The 15,787-nt window shown below is 37.0% G+C and overlaps 1 protein-coding gene across 1 annotated transcript in view; it reads left to right on the forward strand.

Annotated features, from left to right (window-relative positions):
- Positions 1 to 15,787, forward strand: part of LOC136866997 (neurobeachin) — a 142,173-nt gene that overhangs the window by 121,094 nt on the left and 5,292 nt on the right. The window contains exons 12-15 of the mRNA XM_067144093.2: positions 2,743 to 2,910; positions 4,465 to 4,728; positions 9,563 to 9,759; positions 12,833 to 12,984. Of these exons, the coding sequence (XP_067000194.1) occupies positions 2,743 to 2,910; positions 4,465 to 4,728; positions 9,563 to 9,759; positions 12,833 to 12,984 (781 nt within the window). The remainder of the gene's footprint in view (positions 1 to 2,742; positions 2,911 to 4,464; positions 4,729 to 9,562; positions 9,760 to 12,832; positions 12,985 to 15,787) is intronic.

A 15,787-nucleotide genomic window follows, 5' to 3' on the forward strand; every position in this document is an offset into this window, starting at 1 on the left:
CATTTTGAGTAAGAGTACGTATCATCCATATGAATCACACTTTTTATTAAGAGGGAATAAGCCTGCTGTGTCTTGCCCATGCTAACTTTCCAGTTTTCAGGTACAATTTTCTCAAGACTGGATGAAGATATCTATTTGAAACTCCTATCAATTTCAATTTGAGCTATTCTAAGGGAAAGCATAATTACTAAATTTTAATTGGTTCAGTAAACATTGAATTAAATTACAATATTTTGAAAACTATCATTCTGCTCTATAATCCTATTTATTTTTGTAGCTGCATAATAAATGAACACACACTAGAAATTTCAATCTTTTAAGCAAAAATATTGTAGGAGAATTCTGCACCAAGAACCGGTAAAGTGAAGGACACGTCATAAAAAAGTATCAAACTCATTAACGTGTTGAAGTTCCCACTAGGAACAGCTTGGATTGATTCTCAATTGTTGCATAGTGCTGTCAACAGTAAAGATGAAACATTTCTCTTCCAAGAATTGGGTATAAACTGTATATTACTGCATATTACTGAGAAATCATTGTTATGTGTAAAATATAACTCTTATAGTTTAAAAGACATTATGAGAATAATGTTATCAACAAAATTATTGTAAACCAAAATTATAATTTCATTTGTTTCATTATGCTTTGTCCATTGTGGCAACCTTCGACTGAGAAAAGTTTTGTAAATATATATATTTTTAAATTTTAGGGTACCGAGCTCGATAGCTGCAGTCGCTTAAGTGCGGCCAGTATCCAGTAATCGGGAGATAGCGGGTTCGAGCCCCACTGTCGGCAGCCCTGAAGATGGTTTTCCGTGGTTTCCCATTTTCACACCAGGCAAATGCCGGGGCTGCACCTTAATTAAGGCCACGGCCGCTTCCACTTCCTAGGCATTTCCTATCCCATCGTCGCCATAAGACATATCTGTATGTAGGGTATATATTTCCTAAAAATTTTGCTTGAATGACAGATAGTATATTAGGGGACATGGCTACTAAGTAAATGCCATATTTTAGATATAATTGAAATTTAAATAAGTTAACTCATATTTCATTCTTCAATATAACGTTTATCACATATTAGAGAATCAAAAACAGTAAAAATCAGAATTTTGATGTCTGTACCCAACTTTTATTGGTTTACACCTTTCATACTCCTCCAATAGTGTCTTCAAGTTTTCTGTTACATGATTAGCTACTTCATATTTAATTATATTTAATTACTTGATTTAACACTTATTTATTCCCTTTCATTCCTTATATTGACCCAGTGGATCATTTATTCCTTATCCATCTGTATGGCAGTGTATTCGTAGTCTTTTACAATTTGTATTCAACTTTATATAATGTCTGAAGGCATTCGTAGATCTAGAAAAAATATTCGATAATGTTGATTGGAGCGAACTATTTCAGATTCTGAAGGTGATCAGGATCAGGTATTGAGAAAGAAGGATTATCTACAGTCTGTACAAAAGTCAATCTAGCTATGAAAAAGAAAAGAGCAGCAATTCAGAAAGAAGTGAGGCAAAGCTGCAGTCTGTCCCCTCTCCTATATATAGAACAGGTGGTAAAGGAAATCAAAGGGGAATTTGAAAAGGGAATCACACTTGTAGGTTGCTTATTAATTTATTATTTAACCACCTATTCAATACATTAAATTTTTTATACAATTAGGAACTGATCATTGTTACCTTAAGAATGTGAGACATGTTTCGCCTTTCATAGAAGGCATCATTAGTCACTCAAGATTAAATCAGGCACCTGATTTGAAATTAAAGTATAATCACTAAGATCTAATATTAACATTTTTACAGTAGGAGCAGTCTAAGGAAAGAATACAATATTCAGTATTAATGTGTATAACAACAATATCAGCCATTGGCTGTTGATTACTAATTGTGTAAGGAACATATACAGTGCTTAGTAGCAGTGGTCTGATTTGAAAATTTAAATATTACATTATTTGTAATATCGCTTGCTAGGGAATCACAGTCGTAGGAATGAAAATCAAAACTCTGAGATTTGCCAGTGATATTATTATTTTATCTGAGTCTGCAGAAGTTCTGGAGAAAGTGCTGAATGGTATGGACACATTCTTGGAGAAGGAGTAAAAGGGGAAAATAAATACGTCCAAAACAAAGGTCATGTTAGTGCAGTCGAAGAAAGTCAGGAAACATTAGATTAGAAAATGAAGTCTTAAAGGAAGTAGATGAATATTGTTACTTGGGTAACAGAATAACTAATGATGGTCAGAAGTAAGGAGGATGTAAAATGTAGACTAGCACAAGCAAGGAAGACTTTTCATAAGAAAAGAAATTTGCTCAGTTCAAACATTGGTAAAGGAGTTAGAAAGATGTTTTTGAAGACTTTCATCTGAAGTGTGGTAATGTATGGAAGTGAAACATAGACAATAAACAGCTCAGAAAGTACAAGAATAAAAGCTTTTGAAATGTGGTGTTACAGAAGAATGCTGACGGTGAGATGGGTAGATTGAATCACGAATGAAGAGATGCTGAATCAAATTGGTGAGGGGAGAATGATTTGACTGAATTTGACCAGGCGCATAAAAATATACTTCATGATAATTTTTTATATGATATTCCATTAGGTGCAAGAAGTTTTAATGAATCAGAATAGACTGTTGCCATGGTTTATCATACTATTACATGCAAATTAATAATGGAATTCTCTATATTATTATGATAATTTGTATAATGTGAACATGTTCTTTTGTATATTTTAGCTCAGACAGGGAGCAGCTCAAACCCCACATTACGACGCCACCTTGGTGACAACTTCAGTCAGAAGATTCGTATCCGTTCTAACTGCTTTGTCACCACGGTTGACAGTCGCTTCTTGGTGGCTTGTGGCTTCTGGGACAACAGTTTCCGAGTCTTCTCCACTGAGACAGGTATTTATTCAACTGTGTAGATGATCGTATATTAAGATATCATGTTTCAAGAACTTCTCAAATACTGAGAACATGAAGTATGTTGGTAAATTTAAGTTTTTGTGATATCTGAAGCCATCTATTTTCAGTTTTAACTCAGTTAATTTTTAACTGTTAGTTCTTCAGTCTGCTGAAACTAATTTTGAGTAATAATTTATAAAGTACCTTAAAAAAGAAAAACATATAGTAACAGTATTACACTTGAAAAAGAAACAACTTAAAATAGAAAGACATGTTTCATTCTTGTAAGATATAAACTTCATGTTTTGATCCATATTGAATTGTGATCACAATAATATGTCAGAAATGGTCCATCTTTTCATTACTATATTACGTAATGTTTAGATTACATTTTTTAGTCAAAAAACTGGTTTCAGCTCTGGCTGGCAATCATCAGCCATAATACAAATCTGTACAAACACATCTAATAACTAAATGTACAAAAATACACAAATTACATTAAAAGGTATTAAAGGCGTCTAGAGGTCCTGAAATGAACAATGTGCACATTTCTGACATGCTCTGTTGGTGAAAAATGTCTAATTCCCTCCATGGGAATTTAGAATTTTCCAATGTGCACAACACGCAAAATATAAAATGAAATTAAAATAGGGCTCTTAGTGAGATCTAAAATCCTTAGATGCGTTACATCATGTTAAAAGCATGTTTCATTAATGCTTCACGATAAAACTCTCTTGATTATTGTCTTGAAAACACTGAAAGGTTCCGCTATTGGAATTTGTCAAATGGTTGAGACAAGGATGGCACACAAAGATATGTCTAAATAGCTGACACGTTCTTAATTATACCTGGTAGAGAAGTAACATTCGCAATTCAACACAGTGTCCTTGAAGTTAACCTTTCGTTGCAGCATGTGGTGCATGTAACTTTAGAACTGTCCACCACTTTCTTAGAAAAAATTATTTTATATGTTAAAATTTGATTTCATAGCATTATCCTCTAATTGCTTGAGGTTTGACATAGCTTCAGTGTACTGAATGAGATAGAAGTTAAGCTTTGGCCTTGGAAATGGGAGAATAGGAGCTCCAGAATCTCCAGTTGATGAATTAAGAAACAATAAGATTTAGGCAGTCTATCATAGTAGGAAGTACAGATAAATAAAACAAACAAAGAAACCTGAGTATATTTAACAATTCCTCCCAGAAGTATTTGTATAACCTCTGACAAGCAAGGTTTATCCCAGGTTGTTCAAATCCATTTCACTGCAATAGCTAAAACCCTCGTGTCTACTTAGTGATCTTTTACGAAACTCAAAGGACGCAATTGCTTGGATTCACAAAATATGTCAACATGGGTGTGGGAGCTGCAGCTAAAAGATTGTTATTAATAGACTGTTTATTTTTTCCAGGTATGCGACAGTGTTTTATAAATTTGTATATTGTGTTTCACAGACTGTGAAAACCTTTATTTTAACTAAGTTGATGCTGAAAAGGATGGCTTGTGTCTTAACAAAAAAATTTGTTAATATGTTCTATATATTGTTTGTGTCTGCAGCTAAGATTGTGCAAATAGTGTTCGGTCACTACGGCGTGGTCACGTGCTTATCTCGCTCAGAGTGCAACATCACATCCGACTGCTACATAGCGTCTGGCTCGGCAGACTGCACTGTTCTGCTATGGCATTGGAATGCCCGCACTCAGACGATTGTCGGCGAAGGGGAAGTCCCTACACCGAGAGCCACCCTCACAGGCCATGAACAACCTGTCACCAGTGTGGTCATCTCAGCAGAGTTGGGACTTGTCGTGTCAGGATCTGTCAGTAAGTTCTGTTTTTCTTACCTTTAGTCATGTTCCTCTTACACCGTTTGTCGTCGGCTGCTACCTGTTTCCGACAATAAGTTTTTCTCCTGCAGTTCTTCTTAAAGTCTGTTGGCTCTGTGGAGATGTCGCTGATGACTGATCAAGCCAATCTTCGCATGAAACATGCGGCCACACAGGTCACATCTAAAGACGAGTGGAGGACACGGTTGGATTTGACGTAGTTTCCGTTTTTCATGGGTTTCAATTTCTGCTCAAACAGTGAGACACCTTGTGCAGTAGGTTTGCGCCAAAGAACACGGTTTTGTGCAGTTGTTGCCCAGGTGTTAGCATTTATGTTGGTGTTATTCATAGTCTTCTTAAGCTGGTCTTTGTAACCTTTCAAAGGAGCACCTTGCGGCCTTTTGCCATGACCTATCTCACCATAGAGAAGTTGTTTAGGCAGTCTGCTATCATTCATACGCTGGATGTGACCATCCCATATAAGCTGATGAGTGATGATGAAGGCTTCTGTGCTGTTCATATGCGTCTTGTCAAGAACTGCCACATTGATTATGTAGTTGTCCCATTTGATGTTCATGATGGATCTAAGTTTCTGCTGATGGAAGCTTTCCAGTTTATGTCACGATGGTAAAGTGTCCAGGTTTCACATCCATATAGTAATGTTGTTATGACTACAGCTCAGTACACCATTAGTTTGGTATATATTGTGAGATCCTTATTCAAGAAAGAGGCGGCCTTAAGTTCCGTGGGCAGAGCATATTGTATTTTCCACACCCTTTTCTGAGTTGCAGTGTGTACTTAGAATACTACCAAGGTGGGTGAATTGGTCTACCTGTTGAAGGACTGTACCACCATTTATATATAATCTTATAAAATATACTAGTTCTTGATCCCCTGTTGGTTGGTTAGATTTTATACAATTGCAGTGGTAATGCCATATAGCGGAGATGAGTGGCAGCTGAAGAGATGGAATATGTCTCATCTAATAACGATCAGTGTAAAATTATTGTTGATCAGTTTCATTGTAGTCCTCTGCATTTAGTTTTCCTGCAACTTGGCTATAGTAGGGCATCTGAGGTCAAGGAAGTCTTTCATTTCTGTCTGCTGACATGACCCCCCTTTTGCAGTACTATTTAGTATTATTTTTCTTCACAATTTCCTTCTCATTTTGATGGTTATCTTAATTATTTTCCTGATCAATATGGGCTGATGATCACATGGTTTTTTACCTTATAAAAACATTTGTGACAACAGTGACTTTCATTGCCATTTAACTTGATACCATAACAATTGACCAATACAGTTGAACCGGAGTAATACGTATATCAAGGTTAAGACCAGATTTTACGTATAACTAAGAACAACTCACAAATCCGGTTTAGATATTATGTTGTATAATTATTAAAATAATCTTCTCTCTTTTCAGTAATAAGATTAAAATCAGATTATTTCAGAGATATAAATTAACAATCAATCAATCAATCAATACTGATCTGCATTTAGGGCAGTCGCCCAGGTGGCAGATTCCCTATCTGTTGCTTTCCTAGCCTTTTCCTAAATGATTTCAACGAAATTGGAAATTTATTGAACATCTCCCTTGGTAAGTTATTCCAATCCCTAACTCCCCTTCCTATAAATGAATATTTGCCCCAGTTTGTCCTCTTGAATTCCAACTTTATCTTCATATTGTGATCTTTCCTACTTTTATAAACGCCATTCAAACTTATTCGTCTACTAATATCATTCCACGCCATCTCTCCACTGAGAGCTTGGAACATACCACTTAGTCGAGCAGCTCTTCTTCTTTCTCTCAATTCTTCCCAACCCAAACATTGCAACATTTTTGTAACGCTACTCTTTTGTCGGAAATCACTCAGAACAACTCGAGCTGCTTATATTTGGATTTTTTCCAGTTCTTGAATCAGGTAATCCTGGTGAGGGTCCCATACACTGGAACCATACTCTAGTTGGGGTCTTACCAGAGACTCTCCTTTACATCCTTACTACAACCCCTAAACACCCTCATAACCATGTGCAGAGATCGGTACCCTTTATTTACAATCCCATTTATATGATTACCCCAATGAAGATCTTTCCTTATATTAACACCTAGATACTTACAATGATCCCCAAAAGGAACTTTCACCCCATCAATGCCGTAATTAAAACTGAGAGGGCTTTTCCTATTTGTGAAACTCACAACCTGACTTTTAACCCCGTTTATCAACATACCATTGCCTGCTGTCCATCTCACAACATTTTTGAGGTCACGTTGCAGTTGCTCACAATCTTGTAACTTATTTATCACTCTATAGAGAATAACATCATCCGCAAAAAGCCTTACCTCTGATTCCACTCCTTTACTCATATCATTTATATATATAAGAAAACATAAAGGTCCGATAACACTGCCCTGAGGAACTCCCCTCTCAACTATTACAGGGTCAGACAAAGCTTCACCTACTCTAACTCTCTGAGATCTATTTTCTAGAAATATAGCAACCCATTCAGTCACTCTTTTGTCTAGTCCAATTGCACTCATTTTTGCCAGTAGTCTCCCATGATCCACCCTATCAAATGCTTTAGACAGGTCAATCGCGATACAGTCCATTTGACCTCCAGAATCCAAGATATCTGCTATATCTTGCTGGAATCCTACAAGTTGAGCTTCAGTGGAATAACCTTTCCTAAAACCGAATTGCCTTCTATCGAACCAGTTATTAATTTCACAAACAATGTCTAATATAATCAGAAAGAATGCCTTCCCAAAGCTTACATACAATGCATGTCAAACTTACTGGCCTGTAATTTTCAGCTTTATGTCTATCACCATTTCCTTTATACACAGGGACTACTATACCAACTCTCCATTCATCTGGTATAGCTCCTCCGACCAAACAATAATCAAATAAGTACTTCAGATATGGTACTATATCCCAACCCATTGTCTTTAGTATATCCCCAGAAATCTGATCAATTCCAGCCGCTTTTCTAATTTTCAACTTTTGTATCTTATTGTAAATGTCATTGTTATCATATATAAATTTTATTACTTCTTTGGCCTTAGCCTCCTCCTCTGTCTCGACATTATCCTTGTAACCAACAATCTTTACATACTGCTGACTGAATACTTCTGCCTTTTGAAGATCCTCACATACACACTCCCCTTGTTCATTAATTATTCCTGGAATGTCCTTCTTGGAACCTGTTTCTGCCTTAAAATACCTATACATACCCTTCCATTTTTCACTAAAATTTGTATGACTGCCAATTATGCTTGCCATCATGTTATCCTTAGCTGCCTTCTTTGCTTGATTCAATTTTCTAGTAAGTTCCTTCAATTTCTCCTTACTTCCACAGCCATTTCTAACTCTATTTCTTTCCAGTCTGCACCTCCTTCTTAGTCTCTTTATTTCTCTATTATAATAAGGTGGGTCTTTACCATTCCTTACCACTCTTAAAGGAACAAACCTGTTTTCGCATTTCTCAACAATTTCTTTAAACCCTGTTTACATTTTTATTTACCGTTTTCCACCGATCATAGTTACTTTTTAGAAACTGCCTCATGCCTGCTTTATCAGGCATATGCTACTGCCTGACAGTCCTACTTTTAAGACCTTCCTTTCTATCACATTTATTTTTAACTACGACAAAAACAGCTTCATGATCACTAATACCATCTATTACTTCAGTTTCCCTATAGAGCTCATCTGGTTTTATCAGCACGACATCCAGGATATTTTTCCCTCTGGTTGGTTCCATCACTTTCTGAGTTAGCTGTCCTTCCCATATTAACTTATTTGCCATTTGTTGGTCATGCTTCCTGTCGTTCGCATTTCCTTCCCAATTTACATCTGGCAAATTCAGATCTCCCGCTACAATCACATTTCTTTCCATGTCATTTCCCACATAGCTGACTATCCTATCAAATAATTCCGAATCCGCGTCAGTGCTACCCTTTCCCGATCTGTACACTCCAAATATATCAAGTTGCCTATTATCTTTAAAAATGAGCCTTACACCTAGAATTTCATGTGTCTCATCTTTAACTTTTTCGTAGCTTACAAATTCTTCTTTCACCAGAATGAACACTCCCCCTCCCACCATTCTTATCCTATCTCTACGATACACACTCCAGTGCGGTGAGAAAATTTCTGCATCCATTATATCATTTCTCAGCCATGATTCAACTCCTATTACGATATCTGGTAAATATATATCTATTAAATTACTTAAGTCTATTCCTTTCTTTACAATACTTCTACAGTTCAACACTAACAATTTTATGTCATCCCTACTTGATTTCCAGTTCCCTGTTCCCTTATCACCGCTCCCTAGGCCATCCCGTTTCCCTGAATGTACCTCCCTATTACCCTTCCAAACAAATTTCCTAACTTATACGTACCACTGCGGTTTAAATGAAGGCCATCCGAGCGCAGATCCCTATCTCCTACCCACCCATTAGGATCTAGAAATTTCACTCCCAGTTTCCCACATACCCACTCCATAGTCTCATTTAAATCCCCAATCACCCTCCAGTCAGTATCCCTCCTACAATGTGATTTGTACTTATGATTCTTTTAATATACTGTATATTGTTTGCAACATTATTAATCAATACTGTTGATTTTGCACCCAGTTAAAAAAAAAAAAAAAATCTAAAATAACTAGGTGTTTTAAACACACCTCTTCATTGACACTATGATACTCAAGAAAATTGTAAATGTACCTATTTTATCTAAATCATTCTATTTTTGCTTATTACTCAATGGTATGCCTCATCCCTTCTAGCGTACTGCTGTAACATGTCTGTGTTATTCTTTGTTACTTAGATGGTCCTGTTCTTGTGCACACAACATTCGGTGACCTCCTGCGTTCCTTGGAGCCTCCAACTGGTTTCTTATCACCAGAGAACATTGCCATGTCTCGTGAAGGTGTGATTGTGGTGAACTATGAACGTGGACATGTGGCAGCTTTTACCATTAATGGCAAGAGATTGAGGCACGAGTCACACAACGACAATCTTCAGGTTTGTACTATCCTCAAGATATACCATGCACTCCTCTATGAATCAAACAATCTCCAGGTTCATACTACGTTCAATAAATACTACATACTTCTCTATAACAAACAATCTTCAGGTTTTTACGAACTTCAAGAACTACTACATACTTCTCTATGACTCAGACAATCTCCACGTTTGTACTACCTTCAAGAAATACTACCTCCCTATAACAAACAATCTTCAGGTTGGTACTACCTTTAAGAACTACTACACACTTTTCTATAACTCATACAATCTTAAGGTTTGTACTACCTTCAAGAAATACCACACATTCCTTTATAACTCAGACAATCTTAAGATTTGTACTACTGTCAATAAATACTACATACTCCTCTATGACTCAGACAATCTTAAGATTCATACTACCTTCAAGAAATACTACATACTTCTCTATGACTCAGACAATCTTAAGGTTCGTACGACCTTGAGGAAATATTACGTATCTTTCAATAACTTAGACTGAAATCAGTAAACCTCCAACAGATAACTTTTGTTTTGCCACATCTTTGGCTCATATGAAACAAATTTCATTTTGGTCCTATTGATGATTTATCACTATCAACAAGGATGAGAAGGTCCACATATTCAGTACTGTATATAATATTATTTATTACATTGGGACTAGTATCGACCCTTGTATTGGGTCATCTTCAGCCTTAAATTATAAATGGAAAAGAACATTAAATGTAACTTGAAAACACCAACACTTAATATAACACTATTGGAATTTCTTGAAGCATTGATGAAATATGTTGTGGTTACACATGAGTCCATTAAAATTGATGTCTCTTAAACTAATGTCTACTTTTTCTTCTAAGGAAATCGTAGTCTTAATATAAAACAGTACATTATTATGATGTCCGTTTGGTGTAGCTTCAGGTTATTGAATAGGTGGACCTTCTCTTCCTTGTTGACAGTGACATCCTTGGCTCTTGACCTGTTGATATAATCATATGTAGAAAGATAGGAACATTGAAAGGAACACAGAACACGATAAACACTATGTCAGATCAGTGTGGGAAAGGGGAGAAATGGAAAGGAAACACAAAAGAACAAGGACAATCTCCACAGCTTCATACACTACCTGTTTGATTCAACTCTAGTTCTATTTTTTAATGATAGTTTTTCAACCAATAAGAAGATATTATATTTTTATTTTGTACCACTCGTGGCTTTTTATTCCATTAATATAATTTCAAAAGTGAGCCTTATTTAGTGGAGTTACTCATGTTGACACTAAGGATCTTACATTGTCTGGCCAGAAGCAATTCTGCAATGGTGTAGGCCATATTCCTGGCAACTCAATGCCGAGTGTCAGGCGGTGGGAAATAATCTGACTCACTACAAGGACAAACGGTTTCAGACGGATGAGTAGAGCCCTTAGGCCCTCAGTAGAGGAAATGCTCTGAAATCCCGTTGATGGTACCATCTGAACACCAGTGGAGTGGGTACATGAGGCGTCTGGTCTCCAGGTTAGTAGCAGCTGTTATTTATTTATTTATCGTATGATGAATCTATGTACACACATGCATATAGTTTAGGATAAATGTGCGTAGTCACAAGTCCGTACAATACTATAACTCTAGGTCTAGCATTTTGACCCAATCAACTGCTTCATCCGATGTGCGGTAAATGTCCATTACCGTTCCTTTGAAAGCTCGAATTGGGCAGTCAGCAACAATGTGCTGGATTGACTGAGAAGAGACACCACATTCACAATCTGCAGAGCTAGTCCAACCCCATTTGCACAACAGATAACCACATCTGCCTTGTCCAGTTCTTATTCGATTGATGATTCTCCACTGTTGTCTTGGAAGATCAAATCCTTGTACTCGTTTGGAAGGATTCTCAACTAGATGTTTGTTCACTATTGAAGACTGATCCCACTGGGCTTTCCATGAACTGTTAACATGAAAAGAGCTTCGTTCAAGATCGAGTGCTGTATGCCAGAGTGGTTTCCTTGATTTCAGTCGTTGATGTTCAGTGTGCGTAATATCTTGATGGATGGGTAGTTGGGGTTCTGCTGAATGTTCTTCCAAACCTTTAGGAGAGCTTCTGATCATCTTAGGGCTGGAGGTGGAATATTGCTGAGAACAGGAAGCCATAGCAGCTGTACTACTTGCTGGCAGTTAGCTCTAAAAGGCATTTGAGTGTGGCAAGCTCGTCATAATATTGTAATAGCCTACAATGAGTGCAGAAGTCTTGGAAAATGCTAGCCCTGCAGGTGTCGCACAGTTCTTCAGATACTGGGAGGGGTGAGAGAAAACTGAAGGAAGGATTCAGAAATGGATTAGGAATGATTTGAGAAGGATGCCCTGGAATTTTTGGAGGCGAGTGGTCTCCAGTGAGGCCTGGTGCAGGTCTTTCGAGTTGACACTCTGTAGGTGACTTGCATGTCTTTGTGGATGGGGCTTTATCTGAATTCTAATCTTGAAGACAGCATACAGTGAATGAGAAGAATTAACCAATGAAAGGTAAAATTCCCAACCTGACTGGGGAATTGAACCTGGGGACTCCTTAGATCACAGGCCAGCGTGCTTACTATTTAGCCATTGAGCCAGACTTGTGGAGGAACTGAAGGAGATAAATGATAGAATGATCATAGAAAGAACCATTTAGAGGTTGGAACATGAGATCTCTTGTGGGCATATGCTCCACCTGTGCTATCTATGATTTTATGTAGTTCTGGCATATACTTTATGAGAAATCAATGTGTGAACTGATTATGATTCACATTTTGGAAGCTTTCTGTCATTACAATAAAAGAAAATTCACTTTAACCTTCGTGGTGCTGGGTAAACTACTTCATATAGCCAATGGCATGAAGGGACATTGGCTTAGCTTATAACTATCTGCTGTACCAGGTTTTTGAAATATCTTATACTACAGATGGTTTAGTAAGCCATTATGCAGCTGCTGTGTTACAACTTAAAGAAATTAAGTATATTTATCACCTTTGGTATTTAATTGATTTTTACATAGTTTTTAAAATTTTCCTCCTCTTAAAATCCTTCACTGTGCCTTTTTTTTCTTTCAGTGCTTGTTACTGAGTCGAGACGGCGAGTACCTCATGACGGGAGGTGACAAGGGTATCGTCGAAGTGTGGCGGACCTTCAACTTGGCTCTTTTGTATGCATTCCCGGCTTGTGACAGCAGTGTACGTTCTTTAGCTCTGTCCCACGATCAGAAGTAAGTTCACTAGAGTGCATATTAAACTTTACTAGGAAACATAATTATAATTTATAACACTCTTAATAAATTTCTAAGTGTTTATTATACTATAATACTAAAGAAATGCTTATTTCTTTATCCATTTATAGAGGCATCAAAATTTCACAACTGCAATGAATATTAAAAACATGATTTTTGTGTCTTTTTTTCATTTTTCTTTACATCTCGTCATAACTGCAACCCTTAAAGGCCAGCTCTGTTATTGCAAATTACTGCTATAAGTGAATATTAACAGTGATAAACTGTATATAAACAGTTTCAAAGAATTTATTTGAATTTATTTTTTAAGTTTTAGACTTTGTTTTGTTCTTTGCATAAGTCATGGTTGGAAACTTTGACAGGAAGTTAGCTAATATACCATAAAATGCATATGCACAATGTTGTTCTGCTTCTGGGAAGCAATGAAGGAAGAAACTATTGAAATTTGGACAGTGTTATCTAATTCAAACCTATCTGCAAAACTCCAAGCATTTGTCTCTAAAAATCTTTTTTTTAAATTGTCATGTTTATAGTTTGTTTCTCTCTTTATTCTATTGGCAACATTATGAAATCTATTACAGGACTAGTTATTTAGCAAACAATGTAATAATGATTAGGTTATGTACTATGTGCTGGCCCTGCAGTCTAGAAGTAGCATGCCTGCCTCTCACCTGAGGGCCCCTGGTTTGATTCCCAACCAGGTCAGGGATTTTTATCTGGACCTGAGAGTTGATTCGAGGTCCACTCAGCCTACACGATTACAATTACGGAACTATCTGACGGTGAGATTCTAGAAAACTAGGAATAACGGCCGAAAGGATTTGTCGTGTCATCTCGTAATTTGCAGGCCTTTAGGCTAAGCAGCTGTCGCATGGTAAGCCAAGGCTCATTAGGGCTGTAGTGCCATGGGGTTTGTTAGGATATATACTATGTCCATTTTAGGCCTAATATTTTAATTTCATTTACCCGTTTCAAATAGACCTAATAATATGGCAAAAATAAGTTGTAGCTAATAATGGTATTTCTTCATGTAATTAATGCTATAACATGTTATTTCTAATATCATTTCACTATAAACTGAAAAAAATAATGCTATAATTTCACACCTCTATCCATTTATAACCACCGCTTTCATTTCCCCTCATCCACAGCCAGGGCAAATGTAATTTCCCCATTTTACTTTATTTTCACCATTCATCATCATGATCCAGTCCAGGTCCTGCTGTTTTTAAACATATTCATCCATTGTAATGTGACTCTTCCTTTCTTATGTAATTTCATAGTTTATTTTGTTATTTTGGCATTTTTTTGTTCACTTGTCATTTAATATGTTCAATTCTAGTTTTCCTCCCTTTTATTGGTTCTTTTTCACATCTAATGCCTTTTGTATGTCTTCATTTCTCACTGTTTCATGTCTACTGTAACATACTTCTACTGCAAATCCAAATGCACTGCCTCTCTATTTTTTTTTTTTTTTTTTTTAACAAGGAGAAATACTTTAGAGTTCAACAAATCCAAGTGAAACCCCACAAGAAATGCAAACTTTGAATAACTCCCTCCTGCCCTTCTAGCCATAGTCATAGTCATGCGTTCTAATCTATACAGGGGAGTGTCTTGCTATGAGCCAATCAAAGTGAAGATTGCTCTGTGTTGCCGAATAGTGTACGCAGGTCAGTTCTCCCCTAGCCCTCACAGGAGATGCTTCTGTTAAGGCAGCATTTAAATGGTCTAGCTCCGTCAGTGCTGCGGGCTCTCATACGTTGAGTGTTCCACTGAATTGAGTGCGAGATTTTCGCTGACTTTTCTGGAATATGACATTTTATCCTATGGGAAGTATATTATCTCCGTGTGTTAACTAATGGCAATGCTAAAAACGATGTTGTTCATAGTGAAGGGAGAGAAATAGCAACAGTGTGTTCACTGTCTACTCTCTCATACTCACCCTGCTCTAGCGCTTATATCACTTGGTTTTCAGGGTATTACTTCAAGTTGTCATTCAATACCTTTGCTGCTATTATCATTTCAGACGAGTCTTACCTAGAAGCATTTCTCACTTGGTTATACATGTTCCAGAGAGTTGCCATTTAACATGGATGTATTTTTGAACTTGGGTCTATCTGGAATTAGAGTCATCAGTTTAACATCGGCAGAAAACCAACACCGCTGTAATCAGGCAATCAGTGTTCATCATCTATACTAAGTCTTCGTCATCTTCTTCCTCACATAATTACTGTGTCCCAGAACTCTACCTTCTATATAAAGTAGGTGCAAATGGCACTGTGTTTTGAATGAGTTTCCATTGTCTTTGACTGGCATTTCGTCTAGATCACAGCAAAGCCCCTTTCACATGGTAAGCTCACCAAAGGCAGCAGAATTTTTCTCATAATACATATCTTGCAAATATTTATGGGCATAAAATTGTGTGTGCTAAATCAGCAACCATTTTGTTGGACATAGATCTTGACAGGTGAGGCTATCCTGTGACAGGATGAGCTGCCATTTTGTTGGACGTAGATCATCGAACTACATGGAGTCCCCTGCATGTCGTAAGAGGCTGCTAAGAGGGTACAAACAAAGAATCTGTACTCGCTCTCTTGTCTTCTAAACCCAAACACATATCCATGATTCTTTGCTTTTCTGTGTAGCGGAGAAATATACATATTGTTTTAAAACGAGAATGAATGTGAAGAATGACACACCGGGCAAGTTGGCCGTGCGGTTGTGGGCGTGTGGCTGTGAACTTGCATCCGGGAGATAGTAAGTTCAAATCCCACTGTCGGCA

Source organism: Anabrus simplex, chromosome 3, assembly GCF_040414725.1.
Source record: "Anabrus simplex isolate iqAnaSimp1 chromosome 3, ASM4041472v1, whole genome shotgun sequence".
NCBI classification, from domain to species: domain Eukaryota; kingdom Metazoa; phylum Arthropoda; class Insecta; order Orthoptera; family Tettigoniidae; genus Anabrus; species Anabrus simplex.